At 45.8% G+C, this 15,144-nt stretch overlaps 1 protein-coding gene across 4 annotated transcripts in view; it reads left to right on the forward strand.

Moving 5' to 3' along the window:
• Positions 1 to 14,336, forward strand: part of LOC310698544 (syntaxin-binding protein 1) — a 53,713-nt gene extending 39,377 nt beyond the window's left edge. For 2 of the 4 annotated variants that reach the window (XM_083485875.1, XM_083485873.1), the window contains 5 exons: positions 235 to 336; positions 2,443 to 2,528; positions 3,652 to 3,806; positions 7,796 to 7,927; positions 11,128 to 14,336. In XM_083485875.1, the coding sequence (XP_083342001.1) occupies positions 235 to 336; positions 2,443 to 2,528; positions 3,652 to 3,806; positions 7,796 to 7,905 (453 nt within the window). In that variant the 3' untranslated portion in view covers positions 7,906 to 7,927; positions 11,128 to 14,336. The remainder of the gene's footprint in view (positions 1 to 234; positions 337 to 2,442; positions 2,529 to 3,651; positions 3,807 to 7,795; positions 7,928 to 11,127) is intronic. The other 2 variants (XM_083485876.1, XM_083485874.1) reach the window with 1 other exon arrangement.
• The last annotated feature ends 808 nt before the right edge of the window (positions 14,337 to 15,144 follow it).

Genomic DNA, 15,144 nt, shown 5'->3' on the forward strand with positions numbered 1-15,144 from the left:
TATGAAATCCTCACTTTGTGCACCAGACACTGATGTGATTGAGATAAATCCTGTATCTGGTCCCTGCAGCTTTCATCAGCACCATGAAGGAGCTTAACTTGTTAGTGGCCCATTTGCAAGGCACAGGCGTTGCCCTAAACTAAAGCACAAAAAAGAAAGCCAGTTGTGTGGTGTGTCTGCCTTTTTTGTTCACACTCCCTCCATGTTTGCAATTGCCTATTTCCTTCTTCTCAGTCTACCTTACGCCGCAGAAGCAAGCCTGAGCGGAAGGAGCGAATCAGCGAGCAGACCTACCAGCTGTCTCGATGGACCCCAGTGGTAAAGGATATTATGGAGGTAAAGATTTAAACTAGAGGAGGGGGAACCTTGAGGCCCAGGGGTCAAATGTGGTCCTACGGGCCTATCTGTCTGGCCCCTGAGATTCTCTTTAGGCCACATCTCCAGTCTAGCCACACTCTCTGCTTCGCATCCTCCCTGAGAGTTGTTGTCTGGCTGGAATGTGTGTTTGAGCTGTGATAACGCCTCTTGCTTGCCTGGATGGAGGGGAGGAGCAGAAACTAGCCAGCTGTCCTAAAGTAAGATTTACATTTGTTACTCTGCCTGTGACCAGACTGGCTGTTCCTATGAAGTTTGCAGGTGGGTATGTGATGGACATGAGCAGCCTGGATCTCCCTGGATTTGGCGGTGATCATAGGGCTGACGCTGACAGTTGATAGGGTCAAGCACTTGATGAAGGCATCTTTGGGGAAGAGTACCATTAGCAACAGCTCCCTGTCTGTGTTCCTCCTTGGTTTTCTATTTGCATATTTATAATCTGTATTGTTTTAAAAAATGTATTAAGGCTTAAAAGAATGAGAGGCATCCAAGGGCCGGCCCACTGTAAGGAAATGAGAGACAACTGCCTCTGGTGGCCAAATCAACAGTCTCCAAATATACACCACCTCCTGCTGCTATCACCTTGGTAGGAGCCATGGCTGTGGCGTGCTCCTTGGAGGCTGGATCTGCTGCCTCTATAGTGGCCTCTTGGCAAATAGGAGGCATTGCTGGTCTTCTTGCCCCACCCAAAAGGAAATGGTGGGGGCTGCCTTCTGGGATCTTCTGGGGTCTACACCCAACTGGTGTGATTTCCCCTCATGACAGCCTTTCATTCCCTCTTTAACTGCTGGGTACGGTTGATTTGATTACTCCCATTGTTCCTCATGTAGATCTTCACTCACTTCTTCTTTCCTGGGGGTGGTGGAGCTGGGGATGGATCTACTATGAAACTAGTGAAGCTTAAGTTTCAGAGCTCCTGATCCCAGGGCCCCCCAAGAAACGACTTTAGTCCACATTGCTTAGAATTTTTGGGTCTAGTAGACCCAAACTGAGTCGCACAACTCAAATTGATTCTTTTTGTTGTTGTATATATTTCAACAATCCCTAGGTTTGAGAGTCAGTAGCACAGATGTTCTAAAGGTATGATGATCTGTTATGGAACAACTGTCTTGAAGAAGATAACAGTGGCTACCCAGACCTCGTTGCTAGTTGCAAAGGGGGCCCCATAACAGTTCAAGCTTCAGAGCCCCCAAAATGTAGGTCCACCACTGGGTGGGACACCGTGTTATGATTCACCTCAAGCACCAACATGTATTGGGCCGGCCCTGAGGCATCTACAAAAAGCATCTGCAGAGTTAAAAACACCAGTAAAGCACCTTCAAATATTGGTTGGTTAGAAAGAGAAAATTCATATTGTGAAGGCCTGTCTAAACAGTTCCATAAAATTGGACCCCCAATCCTAAATGCACAGCTCCTAATGAACATGAGATGTGCATTGAAGCCATGGGGGCAAATTGCTATGCTTAGGAAAAACGACATAGAAAAATGTGTCTCTAAGGAGAAAAATGTGCATATTAGGAGAAATTTACACTAAAATGCAGATGTAGGCTAAAAGAAAATTTCAAACTGATGTGGAAATGTGCAGAACTGAAAATGAGAAATGAGAATCCAGAGTTGACGGATTTGCTCATCCTTAGAGCTAGCAGGGATGCGGGTGGCGCTGTGGGTTAAACCACAGAGCCTAGGACTTGCTGATCAGAAGGTCGCCGGTTCGAATCCCTGCGACAGGGTGAGCTCCCGTTGCTCAGTCCCTGCTCCTGCCAACCTAGCAGTTTAAAAGCACGTCAAAGTGCAAGTAGATGAATAGGTACCACTCTGGCGGGAAGGTAAACGGCGTTTCAATGCACTGCTCTGGTTTACCACAAGCAGCTTAGTTATGGTGGCCACATGACCCGGAAGCTGTACACTGGCTCCCTCAGCCAATAAAGCGAGATGAGCACCGCAACCCCAGAGTCGGTCACGACTGGACCTAATGGTCAAGGTTCCCTTTACTTTAGAGCTAGCTCACTAGGATGCACATACGAAAGCTCTTCCAAAACTGCTGATCTTCTGCTCTTCTCTTTTTAGGATGCCATTGAGGACAAACTGGACACCAAACACTACCCTTACATTTCCACCCGATCCTCTGCTTCCTTCAGCACTACAGCGGTCAGGTAGGAAGAAGGCTTCACACCTTGCTCCCAGGCCAGCAACAGCCACAAAGGCATGCCTTGGGTTGCACCTTCCTCCTTTTATCTTCTGTTCTAACACCCCTCCAATCTGGTTTGCGCTGCCTTGTCATGAAAGCACAGCATAAAAAGCAACCACATTATTAAAGGAATGGAAGCGTGGAAGAATTTGAATCCCATGTTGGGAATAGGGCTTGCAAATAAAAGCTGCCCGTGTCTTAGTGCTGTTTTACCCACTGATGGTAAGGCCACCCATGGAATACTGTGTACAGTTCTGGTTGCCTCACCTCAAAAAGGACATTTGCAGAGCTGCAAAAAGCTCACAGGAGGACAAACCAACTGCCCTATGAGGAAAGGTTGCAGCGTTTGGGGCTTTTTAGTTTAGAAAAAAGACAAGTAAGAAGAGACATGATAGAGGTGTATAGAAACTATGTGTGGTGTGGAGAAAGTGGATAGGGAGAGGTGTTTCCCTGTTTTTCATAATACTAGATACGGCAGGAACCATGACTGTTTAAAGTGGAATAGTAGTGATGGTGCTGTGGTCTAAATGACTGAGCCTCTTGGGTTTGCCGATTGGAAGGTTAGCAGTTCGAATCCACACAACGGGGCAAGCTCCTGTTGCTCGGTCCCAGCTCCTGCCAGCCTAGCAGTTCGAAAGCACACCAGTGCAAGTAGATAAATAGGTACCACTACGGTGCAAAGGTAAATGGTCCCATTGCACCAGAAGTGGTTTAGTCATGACCCAGAAAGCTGTCTGTGGACAAATGCCGGCTCCCTCGGCCTGAAAGCGGAGATGAGCACCGCACCCCATAGTTACCTTTGACTGGACTTAACCATCCAGGGGTCCTTTACCTTTTTTTTTTTTACCTTGTAGTGATGTCAATGTATAGTGCAGCTGGGCCTTGTGGGGGTTGTTTGTAAGGATTGCAACAGGACAATGTGTGTGACCTGTCACTTCTGACTACTCACAAGCTTGTGTGATGTGCAATCCTAGGCGGGATCATTTAGTTCATGTTAACACAATTCCATGTATTTTAAAATTGTTGAACTTCTGCATGATGTATTTTCGCCTCCTCTTGTTTGTCCTTCTTTTCTCTCCTGCATTCAGTGCCCGCTATGGACACTGGCACAAGAACAAGGCTCCTGGGGAGTACAGGAGTGGCCCCCGCCTCATCATTTTCATCCTGGGGGGTGTGGGCCTGAATGAGATGCGCTGCGCTTATGAGGTGACTCAAGCCAGTGGGAAGTGGGAGGTGCTAATAGGTGAGTCCTTTTGGCAGAGTCATGCTTGGCCCCACCTCCCTTTTCTTCACTCCATCATGAGCTTCTCTGTCCTCTTCTTTCTCTGTCTCCCTGTGTCTGCTTACCTGTCTGTCTCTTCCTCCTTATCCCTTCCCTATCTGCTCCCACCTGTGGCAAAATCCAGTCTCCAGGTGGCCTGTTCTAGAGAGATCCCACTGAACGATGGTTGATCTAGCCAGATCTCTATTTCACATCCCTAACTCCTACAGTTCCAACTAAAGCATTGTTATTTTTTTATGTAAGCAACCTTAACATTTAAAGCAGAACAATGCCACTTTAAACAGTCATGGCTTCCCCCAGAGAATTCTGAGAAGTGTCTTTGTCATCTTCTTCTTTGGCAATCACTCGTAGCCGAGTAAGATTGTCTTCCACGAACGCGGTCTTAACATTGAGTCCGTAAGTCTGAGAAGTATATTTTGCTAAGGGCCCTGAGAGTTGTTTGTTTGTTGTTGTTGTTGTTTAGTTGTTAGGAGGCCCCTATTCTGCTCATGGAGCTACAATTCCCAGGGCAGTTTAACAATTGGTGAACTCTGGGAACTGTAGGTCTTGGAGGGAAATGGGGGGGGGGGTGTTTCCCAATAACTCTTAGCACCCTTAGCACAATACAGCTCCTAGGACACTTTGGGGGAAGCCACTACTGTTTGAGACAGGGCAACACAAGTGCATTAAATGTATGGTGTGAATGCAGCCATAATTGACTCCCTGCACAGGCAACTCTGCTGTGGCAAGGGATCCCAAACTGTGTGACTGATTGTGGGCAGGAGCTAGTCAAGTATGGTTCTTGTTCAAATGGGGCCTGTTTGAATTGCTTATCAAGTATCTGGCTCCACCTCCCCCACTTCCCCCCTAGCGGCTTACCTGTGGAAGTTGGGGATCCAATGCTGGTGGAAGGTTCTCCAGTTCCCTGGCAGAGCATCTATTCCCTGCAAGGGGGACGTGAATGATAAACGCCATTGGGACTGGTGGGGCAGAAGGTAGAGAGGCCCACGGTAAGAGCTGGAGCCCAATTACTAGTAGTGCCAATTCATTCTGCTTTTCCCTGCCCACTTTCCTGCTAGGTTCTCCAATGGCAACTGAGGCAAAAGAGGAGAAAGCCAACCGTATCTTTAAAATGTATCCAAAAAATAAAATAACAAGTAACCTTTGTTATTATAGGCACCCTGAGTTTTCGGGTCTAGGAGGAACCAATTTGTCTAGGGCTGGCCCTTCCAATACAGAGGCTTTCTGGATCAACCTTAACCCCCAGGCCTCTCATTTTCCATCCCAACAGCTGCCTATCCCAGGGATGGTGTGACTTGTGCCCCTCCAGATGTTGCTGGATGGCAACTTTAATCGTTCTGGCATATTGAATGTTGCAGCCCAGCATCTGGATTGCTACAGGTTCTCCAGTCTGAAGGAATGCCTCTTCCTTCCGTTGCATGCAGTAGGGAATGCTGCTGCTTAGATCTAGGGTGTGCAATATGTGGCCCTCCAGATGTTGCTGGATGGCAACTGCTGCATCCCTGACCATTGGGAGTGCTGGCTGGAGGGTTCATTTCCCATCATCTGAATACTCCTTTCAATTGAATGATTGGACCCTGCAGTCTCATATTATGTACGACTGGGGACAGGTGTGGGTTTAAATCTGGCATGGGGAGCTTGTGGCCCCCCAGATGTTGCTGGACTCAAACTCCCATCATTCGTGACTATTGGCTGTGCTGGATGCACCTCTGATGAGAGCCAGATTCTAGAAATGTCTGGAGCACTACAGGTCTGCATCCCTTGCCCCCACCTGCTCACTGGATTTTTCCCTTCTTGGAGGTGAGCCTCCTTTATAACTATTTTCCTCTTTCTCTACTCTCATATCTTGGTTTGCCATGTGGCTTCACTGTTCTGTGCCTGTATATGTATGTATGTTTGTATGTATGTACATGTGACATGTCAGGTAACTGTTAAATGTAGCTTTTAATGTTGAACGATGCACACTTTGTCTGATCTAGGATTGTGATAGGTGTGTGTGTGTGTGTGTGTGTGTGTGTGTGTTTTAAATGTTCATCAAGGAACCAGGCACCATCTCATGCTCTTCCTGGGTGTCAGGCATCAATCTCCATGCCGCCTCTTAGTTAACTAGACCTATTCATTTATTCAGACCAACATTTCCATGATTGCCTTTTGGCCTCAAGGGCAATTAAGGGGCTCACAAGTGATGAAAACAAAGAACAAAACTGAAAGCAGTATAAATAAAAGCAGCAGCTCTTATATCCATGGCATAAACTATTATTCCCAGAACACTTAAACTTCACTTCCCAGGATTCTTTGGGGTCAGCCATGCACTTTATATGCGTGTTGTGTATGCAGCCCTTGGTTTTTAGAAACAACAAACACACAGTAAGAGGAGCACAGAGCACCTGCTTTGTATGCAGAAGGTCTAAGGTTCAACCCATGGCAACTTCAGGGCAGAACAATGGAGATGGAGATGCTCCTTCAGGTATACTGGGCCGAGGCTGTTTAGGGCTTTAAAGGTCAGCACCAACACTTTGAATTGTGCTTAGAAACGTACTGGGAGCCAATGTAGGTCTTTCAAGACTGGTGTTATGTGGTCTCGGCGGCCACTCCCAGTCACCAGTCTAGCTGCCACATTCTGGATTAGTTGTAGTTTTCGGGTCACCTTCAAAGGTAGCCCCATGTAGAGTGCATTGCAGTAGTCCAAGTTTGAAAGATGGCTGGTTCATATATTGCTTTGGCAGCTGTGAATTCAGTAGCCCAATCTTCAAATGCAAACTTAATTTTCTCATCCCTCATTCAGCTGAATTATTTTGAGACATCTAACCGGGGGTGGGGGTGGGTTTGTAAACCTTTTTGGTCCGGTGGGCCAAGTCACCTAGCAGTCCAACCTCACAATGAAGCCAGGTAACTGATAGGGGGTAGTCTGACCCTTCTGTCAAGGTTGGCTCATGGGGATGGAGGAACATTGTGACCATGCAGGACATCAGCGAATGTGCAGGGAGGTCAATCCTTATTTCTGCAGCATAAGAGTGCATGAGAGAATTCCCTACAGCAGTGTTCCCCAGCCTTGGGTCTCCAGCTGTTTTTGGACTACAACTCCCATCATCCCTCGCTAGCAAGACCAGTGGCCAAGGATGATGGGAATTGTAGTCCAAAAACAGCTGGAGGCCCAAGGTTGGGGAACACTGCCCTACAGGATTGAACTTCATACAGTCATAGAACTGTAGAGTTGAGTCATCTAGTGCAATGCCCTGCAATGCAAGAGTCACAGCTAAAGAATCCCTGACAGATTCCCATCCAACCTCTGTTTTAAAAACCTTCACTGAAGGAGAGCCCAAGTGCTGTCTGCAAAAATGCATACACTACTAGGGTAAATTGTGCATGGGTTACATAGCGAATTGCTTAGTGAAAATGTGCATTTTAGGACACAATTGCATACAGACTTGTGCGTGTTGAGGAACATTCACACCTAAATCTGAATTTGTATACATGAGATAAACATATTTTTATATGGGGAAAAAATAATAATTACAGATGAATGTGGATAACTGAACTTAAGATTCGAACAATGAGAAACTAGGAGAAACCAAAATTGATGGATTGGCCCATTCCTAACTTGAACCCCAAACGCATTTCTGCTGCATACAGCAGTTCCTGGAGGCCCAGTGGTGACTGCCAAAACCCAGATCCATCAACTCCACTCCACTGCATGCCTTGATGATGCTTTCCTCGACTGTCCATCTGCCTTCGTCTCTCTGTTCGTATGTGTGTCTGTCATTTCCACATTTGCTTCTTTCGCACATGTTCACTCTGCTTCTTTGTACTGATACTTTCTGCTGATAATGAAGTAATGTTAAAGGCCTTTTTAAAGGAAAAGAAAAATCTTTTTTCAGCATGTGCCCTTTTGAATTGTTTTTTTGTTTTTCTCTGTGCAAGGAGTCAGCCCACACTCTGTTCTCCCGCAGGTTCTACTCACATTCTTACTCCCACCAAATTTCTCATGGATCTGAGGCATCCCGACTTCAGAGATTCCACTAGGGTATCTTTTGAGGAACAGGCTCCAACAATGGAATGAGAGCCAAAGAAAACAATAAAAAGTAAAAGCAGCTTACTATAGAAAAAGAAACTCTTCCCTCGCTCGGAAGGGCTTCTTTGATTATTACATCACTCTCTCTCTCTCTTTCCTATCTCTCTCTCTCTCTCTCCCCCCCCCACCTTTCCTTCTTTCTTTGTCCATTTTTTGGTTTTTTAAATGAGAAAATGCTTGCGGTTTTTTTCTGTCTTTAAAACAACGGTTTTGAAAATGTGCCCAGCGTTGCTTCCATCAAATCCTACACCATCTCTTATTCAGAACTTGCCCATTCCTCCCACCAACGGTGATCTATTTCCAAAGGAAATGTCAACACTCCCATTTTTAAAAAAATATGAAAATGAAAAGGGGCTGCATTTAGACTTGGGAAGTGTCCATTTGCCACTTCAGATTTAAACAGGTTTGAAACTTGTTTAACTTTTGCTCAGAGTCCATTTTGGTAAATCGTAGCATTGCACCTGCCAAGAATTCTTTGGCTTTTAAAAAGGTGTTAATAAGCTTACAGCAGAGGTGGGGAAACCTGTCAACTCTAATCATCCCTGACTATTTGGCCGTGCTGGTCTGGAACTATAGGAGTTGGAGTCAATGTCGGTAGGGCCACAGCAGTGGCGTAGCGTGGGTTGTCAGCACCCGGGGCAAGGCAAGTAATTTGCGCCCCCTAACCCGTGGATTTGTGCCCCCTAACCCGTGGATTTGCGCCCCCTAACCCTAACCCCCAGATGTTGCGCCCGGTGCGGCCCGCCCCCCCTGCACCCCCCACGCGACGCCACTGGGCCACAGGTTTCCCATCACCTGGCTTTCAGCACTGTTCCTGCCAAAGTTCCAGTGACAGTCTCCCAGAGCAGTTGATACATTCATGAAAATACTGCTGGGCATTTGCTGTTACTACAGTGCATTCTCTGTCTGCCTGCTCTAATCAGCCAAAACGCCTGCCTAGCTGTCACTGTTACAGGGGGTGTGGTGAGGGCTGGGTCAGCTGCCCCTTGGGAGCCCCTCTCACCCACCCCCCCACCCTGTTATGGGAGAATATATTGCATGGTCTAGATAGAATGAAAGAGTCCTGCTTTTGTTTTACTCTCAGGGAGAGGCCCTGTGGGGCTTTATCTGCCTACGGCGCCAAATTAGCTTGCCTGTCCTTTGGTGCTCCTGCTTCCTGAGCTGGTGGGAAGGAAGTTGCATTTCCTGCTCTGCCTCAAAGAGGAACAGGAGATGGGGAAAGTCAGTGACTCCAGAGAAGCAAGGAACGCCTCTGAAAAGCTTGCTCGTTTGTAGCTTGCAAGTTCCTGCCCCAATAGCCATGATGGTTGTATGGCTGCTGTATGTTCACTTGTTTGTCCTGACTGGCTTATTGCCTCCCAAGGTCTTTGGTACAGCCTCATCACACTTCTCCTGCTTTGGATCATTTTTTATTTTGTTAAGTGGAGGTGCCAGCTAGTGAGTTTTGCATTGCTTAAGAGGTGGGGTTCTTGGCACATGGGACACTGGTGTTAAGGGAGCAGGACCCCAGTGCAGTCCAGATGGACGTTTAGTGCTATACTGGACCTAGCTGCCATGCTTTGAGCATAGAGATGCAAGGCTAGAGCAACACATACACAAACCAAACACACACACACACACACACACACACACACACACACACACTCATCCTCATCTGTGCCCACAGAGTGTCCCAATTGTCAGCAGGCCTTAGAATCTTATTGTTTGTTGTTGTTTTTATTTCCTAACACACACTCTGGTCAAGGGTAGCCATAATTACATATTTATTTACAGCATTTTATACCTCCAAAGGCTCCCAGAGCAGCTTACAAGAATCATCATCTAAGACAATCTGAAAAACACCATGGCACTTGATAAAATAAGCGGTGGGAGAGCAGAGGAAAAAGCAAGCTTGATCCCATGTTCTGAAGAAGTGGCAGCTCTTACAACGCAGTTTTAAGAGCAGCAGCTCCTTACCAGTGTCCACTGGTAGTTCTGGGAAAATTTGCCTTTTTAAGGGGTGCACAAATCCCTTACCCACTGATGCGTCTCTACCTTACTGGGGTTACAGGAAGGAGAGTGCTCTCTTTCTTCGCCCAAGGGGCCCCTGGTCATCATGGATCCCCCCTCCTTCTTTGTCTTCAGTGACATGGGCTTTCTCTTGAAGGCTCCTGCAATATTCCTTGTATCTCACTCTCCCTGACTCCTCTCAAAGCCCTTCTCCATATCTCAATATGTATATACATGCACATTTTCAAGTATAGGCAATTCTTTCTTTCTTTCTTTCTTTCTTTCTTTCTTTCTTTCTTTCTTTCTTTCTTTCTTTCTTATTTGGCTCTTCCCTCCCATCTGAGGCGGGAGAGGAAGAGGCGATCTTTTATCTGACAGCCTGCCATTTGCCACTGCATGCCATGGCCTTATGAGCCACACAGCCACTCCTGCCTTGCTTTCGCTATCTATCTCTGCGCCCTCGACGTCAATGGCCTTATGCTGCCCTCTCCAGCATACCATATGCATCATTCCTTCACCACACTTAACTCACGGGGTTACAAAGCCTCCATCTGGTATTCTATATTTTTTCTTTCTTTCTTTCGTTTCCGGTTTTCGCCTTGCCTTTTCCTGCACTAGATGGAATCGTAGTTCCATAGGCTTAACATTTTTGCAAGCATTTCTTCCAGTGGTTAAAAAATAAAAATAAAAATTGGTACGCTGTCCCCGTGGCAGGTAAGAGGTTCTGAGTGTCAGGGAGGGGGGCGGTGTCTGCAATTCTTCTCTCTTCTTTTCCTATGTATATAACAGAAACTGGTGTAGAAGGGGATGGATTGGGGCCACCTGATAAGGGGGTTCACAAATCCTCCCCCACACAGTGGCTGCTGCTCTAACTTACCACATCACCAGCATGCCACTTATGGGAGTTGGTGATCAATTTTGACCCTCTGTTCCACCCTGTTGCACCTCTTAAAAACTTTTGATAATAACTTGCCTGATTTGCTTTTGTTGGGGGGTGGGGCAGGCAGTCCTTAGCACATGCATTTGCTCAGACGTGGGTGCAATAGCGCCTCCCCCATCCTCGCCCCCACCCACCCAAACCCACAGCAGGTCACCAAGGCCCCTGCCCTTATAGATGACAACCCCTCCCCCTTTTCTGATGCCTTTTTCAGGGTGGGAGTTCTAATATGCATCTCTCTCCTCTTCTCCCTGCCTCCCACTCCCCCCAACCCCCATTTGCAGGCTCTACTCACGTCCTCACCCCACAGAAACTGCTGGACACTCTGAAGAAACTGAATAAAACGGATGAAGAAATTAGCAGTTAAACAGACACACACACACACACCAACACACAGACCCTTCCCTCTTTCTCTCCTCCCCCATTTCCTGCCCTTCCCTCCTTGACACCATCATCAAAAAAGCAGTGACATGACATTTGGGGCATCCCATTTCCTTCCAGCTCTGGGGTGATCCTTGCCCCACTTAAATTTGTTGACTGCTTCCATTTCACCTTCTTCTTATTCGTCTTGGTTTCCCCTTCTATCCTACATTTGAAACGAAGGTAAATAAGAGAAGGGTTTGGGGTGGGGAAATTCCATTGTCTCTAAGACAGAGAAAAGAAAAAAGAAAGATAAGAAAAATAATATATTCTATAATATAGATATTATCTCCATATGTGTCCTCCAAAATAAACCACCAAAAACTAAACTTCCATCATTTCATCCATGGCGATTATATGACGACGATGCTGATAATATTATTTTTTAATGATGATGTCCTTTTAGTTCTGGTTTTAGTTTTCTGCCCGGATGGACGAATGCTTGTGACTTATTTATGGCTATGTGATCTTGTACCTAACTTCAGATGCAAACTGTGAAAGGAATGCTCTTCTTCCCCCCACTGTGTATTGGGATTTTTGCTTGCGTTTTGGAAATAACTGTCATTTGACCTTCCTTGTCCTCCCTCGTCCCCCCTGCTGCTGCTGCTACTGCTGTTGTTGTTGAGATTGTCCTCTCAATTTTCATATTTATTTAGTTTATCAGTGTGTAGGTGGTTGGTGCATTTCTGGGTTGTTTTTTTAAATTGCTTCACCCCTGACCTTTTCCAACTTTTTTGGAGCAATATTTTAAATGGCGTGTTTGTGGTTTGCAATTCCAGCATGTCTGGATCAATCTTCCTTATTAGATCTTCTTTGTCCCACCCAGGAATGATGATTTATTTCAACACAAGCATATTTGGAGACCAACCCCTGGTTTTTAATTGGTTTGAAACATGTTGGCAAATGTTTTGTTTTTTTTTCTTTAGGAAGGAGCTTTATTTTAGCACTTTGCTGATACCTTTAACGAGGCAGAGTTCGCTTGTGAATTCTGTAATATTATTTATCACATTCTTCCACCTGAGGGCCCAGGGCTGTCTCACCAATTTTATCTGCACAACAACCCTGTGAGGAAGGTCTGTCTTACTCATGGTGAGAAACCCAACACCACTCAGTAAGATTGTGGTTGACTGGGGATACGAACTCTAGCGCTTTAACATCTAGACCACAGTATGTCTCTGATTTCACGGTTCAATGAATAGCAGGCGGGATTTTCTGGTTCTGGGATGCTTCCTCTTACTGGCTTCCAGAAGGCAGGCCCTGGTTGGGCAGGATCCATCGGGATCTCCAGACTTTTCTGGCCCATGAAAGCATAAGGCAACAGCTAGCAATGGTGTATTCATTCAATAGTCTTTGTTCTGGTTTGGGAGTCAATTTCCTTTCAGTAGTTTGCTGAGAGCAAAGTTGTCTTGAAACCACAATTCCCGTGATTCTCTGGAGGCAGCCGCAGCTCATGTAAAATGATACGCTGTGTAGTATAGTCAGCTTGTTTCCTCTGTCCTTCTAGCTTTGCCCCCTGTACTCTTGCAAGCACATGTCTAGAGTCCCTGGAATCTGCATTCCTTAACGCAGGCTCTAGAGAAGCTGACGTCAGTTTGAAAGAGAGTTTGCTGCTTGTGGGATGTGAGCTACACATCCTGTGCACCCCACATTTGCTTCTAGCTTGGCAGATTCACACATTGCTGTGTGGGGCAGAGAGGCCTACTTTCTTTGCACCGCTCTTTTAATCATCTTTTATCTGTCTCCAACCCAACTGTCCTGCCCACAAAGCAGAAATCTGCATTGTACTGCATTGAATTGACATTCCTGGACTACAACTCCCATCACCATGCTGGCTGGGGCTGATGGGAGTTTACATCCAACAGCACATCTGCGGCCCCTGTAGTAAGCAATGTTGGCACTTCCTTGCTTTGCCTACTAAGGAAGGAGGAGACTCCAAGACTATACAGCTTTCTCTTTTCAGTGACAGATGACAGATTGGCTGGGTGGTGTAGATGTACACTGCATGGTGTAGATTGCATGATGCTGAATGTGTCAGCTGTTGTGAATCATTTAATCCCTCCCATTTGTGTGACTTGAGGGAGCTCAAGTGGCTTGAAAACTGTCAGGAAGGGGAAATACATTTTTGAGAGAATGATGAAAGATCACTGCCCCGGGCAAAGACACAGTGACCAGGATCTTTGCTGTGAAAACTAGAGGCTGTATCCAATGTTAGTCCTACACAGAGTACACAGAGTAGACCCATTAAACCTGGTGGCATGACCAACCTAGGTACATTCCTTTTAATGGATCTCCTCTGTGTGGGACTTAGATGCTTCCCACAGACATCATTTCTGGCCCCACAGCACTCCCTTGTGGTTGTTCTCCAACAAAGAATATACCATTGAGCTTTAAATGGGCTTAAAAGCTTCCTCAGCTCTGGGCTGGATTGTACCCAATTTCTTCCTGGCTTGTTTAGGAGCAAAAATAAAAAATAAACACATGACATATTTCAGGATTGAACTGGAAGTAGCAAAACGGATTTGGGAAATGACATCATCAACCAGGCAGCCACAGTTTAAGTGCTTCTATGTCTATTGAGCTAATATGGGATTCGAGTGAGCAACATTACTATCCTATTTAACATAGTGACTGAAGATAGTGTGGACTACAATGACCATCAGCCCACAGTAGTTGTGGGGAGCTGATTGGAACTGTAGCCCACAATATACAGTCTACAACATCCGTCTTCCTGTGTTGTTGGGAAATGTAGTCCCCACAGTCTGTGGGGCGTCATGTTGACTAAAGCTCAAGCTTAACCTCAGCTGGAGCGTTTCGTTTCTCCTGCTGTCAACAATGGCATTTCTCGTCATCAAATTTTGCCCTGCACCCTTTGGATTCCTTCCCCCTTTCTATCTCTCATCATCCAGTAGTGAAACATTGCTGGCTGTGGCAAGCGCCAAAAATCCCCAATTGTTCTGCATTTATAGATCCCTTTGCCGGTCCTTCTGCTCCCCCTGCAGACTGTATGTATATGAATTAAATAATTGTGTATTGTGGTCGTCCTAACAAGCTTGAAGTAAAGTGGTTTACCGAGTCTTCCTTGTGTGTCCTCTTCTCATTTGACTCCCACAATGGCTGTGTTCGCTTACTGTGATATTTTTTAAAAACTGTATTTTCTTCCCTGCAGTTTTGGGCTGTCCCTCTTACACCTGTCCCAGGGCATTAATGTCTCTTCCTAGAATATCCCAACAGAGAGAAGAAAATACTCTTTCTGTTCGCTACTATTTTTGTGGTCCATTTCCCCCCTCCCTTGCCCATAATATATTTGTTTTTCGGGCAATGGTTGTGGTCATTTTGCATCAGTAACTGTTTTGCCAGCTCTCCAACCTTTTCTTGCACCCTCCCATCCCCCCCTGCCTTCCCCTTCTAAATTTAGCATTGCAGCCGCTTCAAGGTATCTCTTTCTCTCCCTTTTGTTTAGATGTGTTTTTGTTGTTTTTGGTGTGATATATATATATATATATATATATATATATATATATATATATATATATTCACACACACACACTTTATCAAAAGAGAAAAACAGCAGCAAATTCTTGTTATGCAACTTGTTTAATTCTTGAAATTTCAGTGTTTGGAACTGTTGAAGCACAAACGTGTCATCTCTGTTTAGCTGTTCTTCTGTAACTTAAAAAAAGCACTTGGAGTCAATAAATGATTTACTGTCCCATCGAGCGAGGTAAAAGAGGATTGATTTGACATGGGAACTAGTTTGGAGTGCGGGGAGGGGGCAGGAGACAAAAGGCAGAGAGATGCTTAAGGAAATATTTCACTTTGCAGAGTGTTTTCTAGATTTTGTCTCACTGGATATGTCATCAGCTCTGTGAGGTAGGCCTATG

This window comes from Podarcis liolepis, assembly GCF_965112155.1.
Source record: "Podarcis liolepis genome assembly, chromosome: Z".
In the NCBI taxonomy this organism is placed as follows: Eukaryota; Metazoa; Chordata; class Lepidosauria; order Squamata; family Lacertidae; genus Podarcis; species Podarcis liolepis.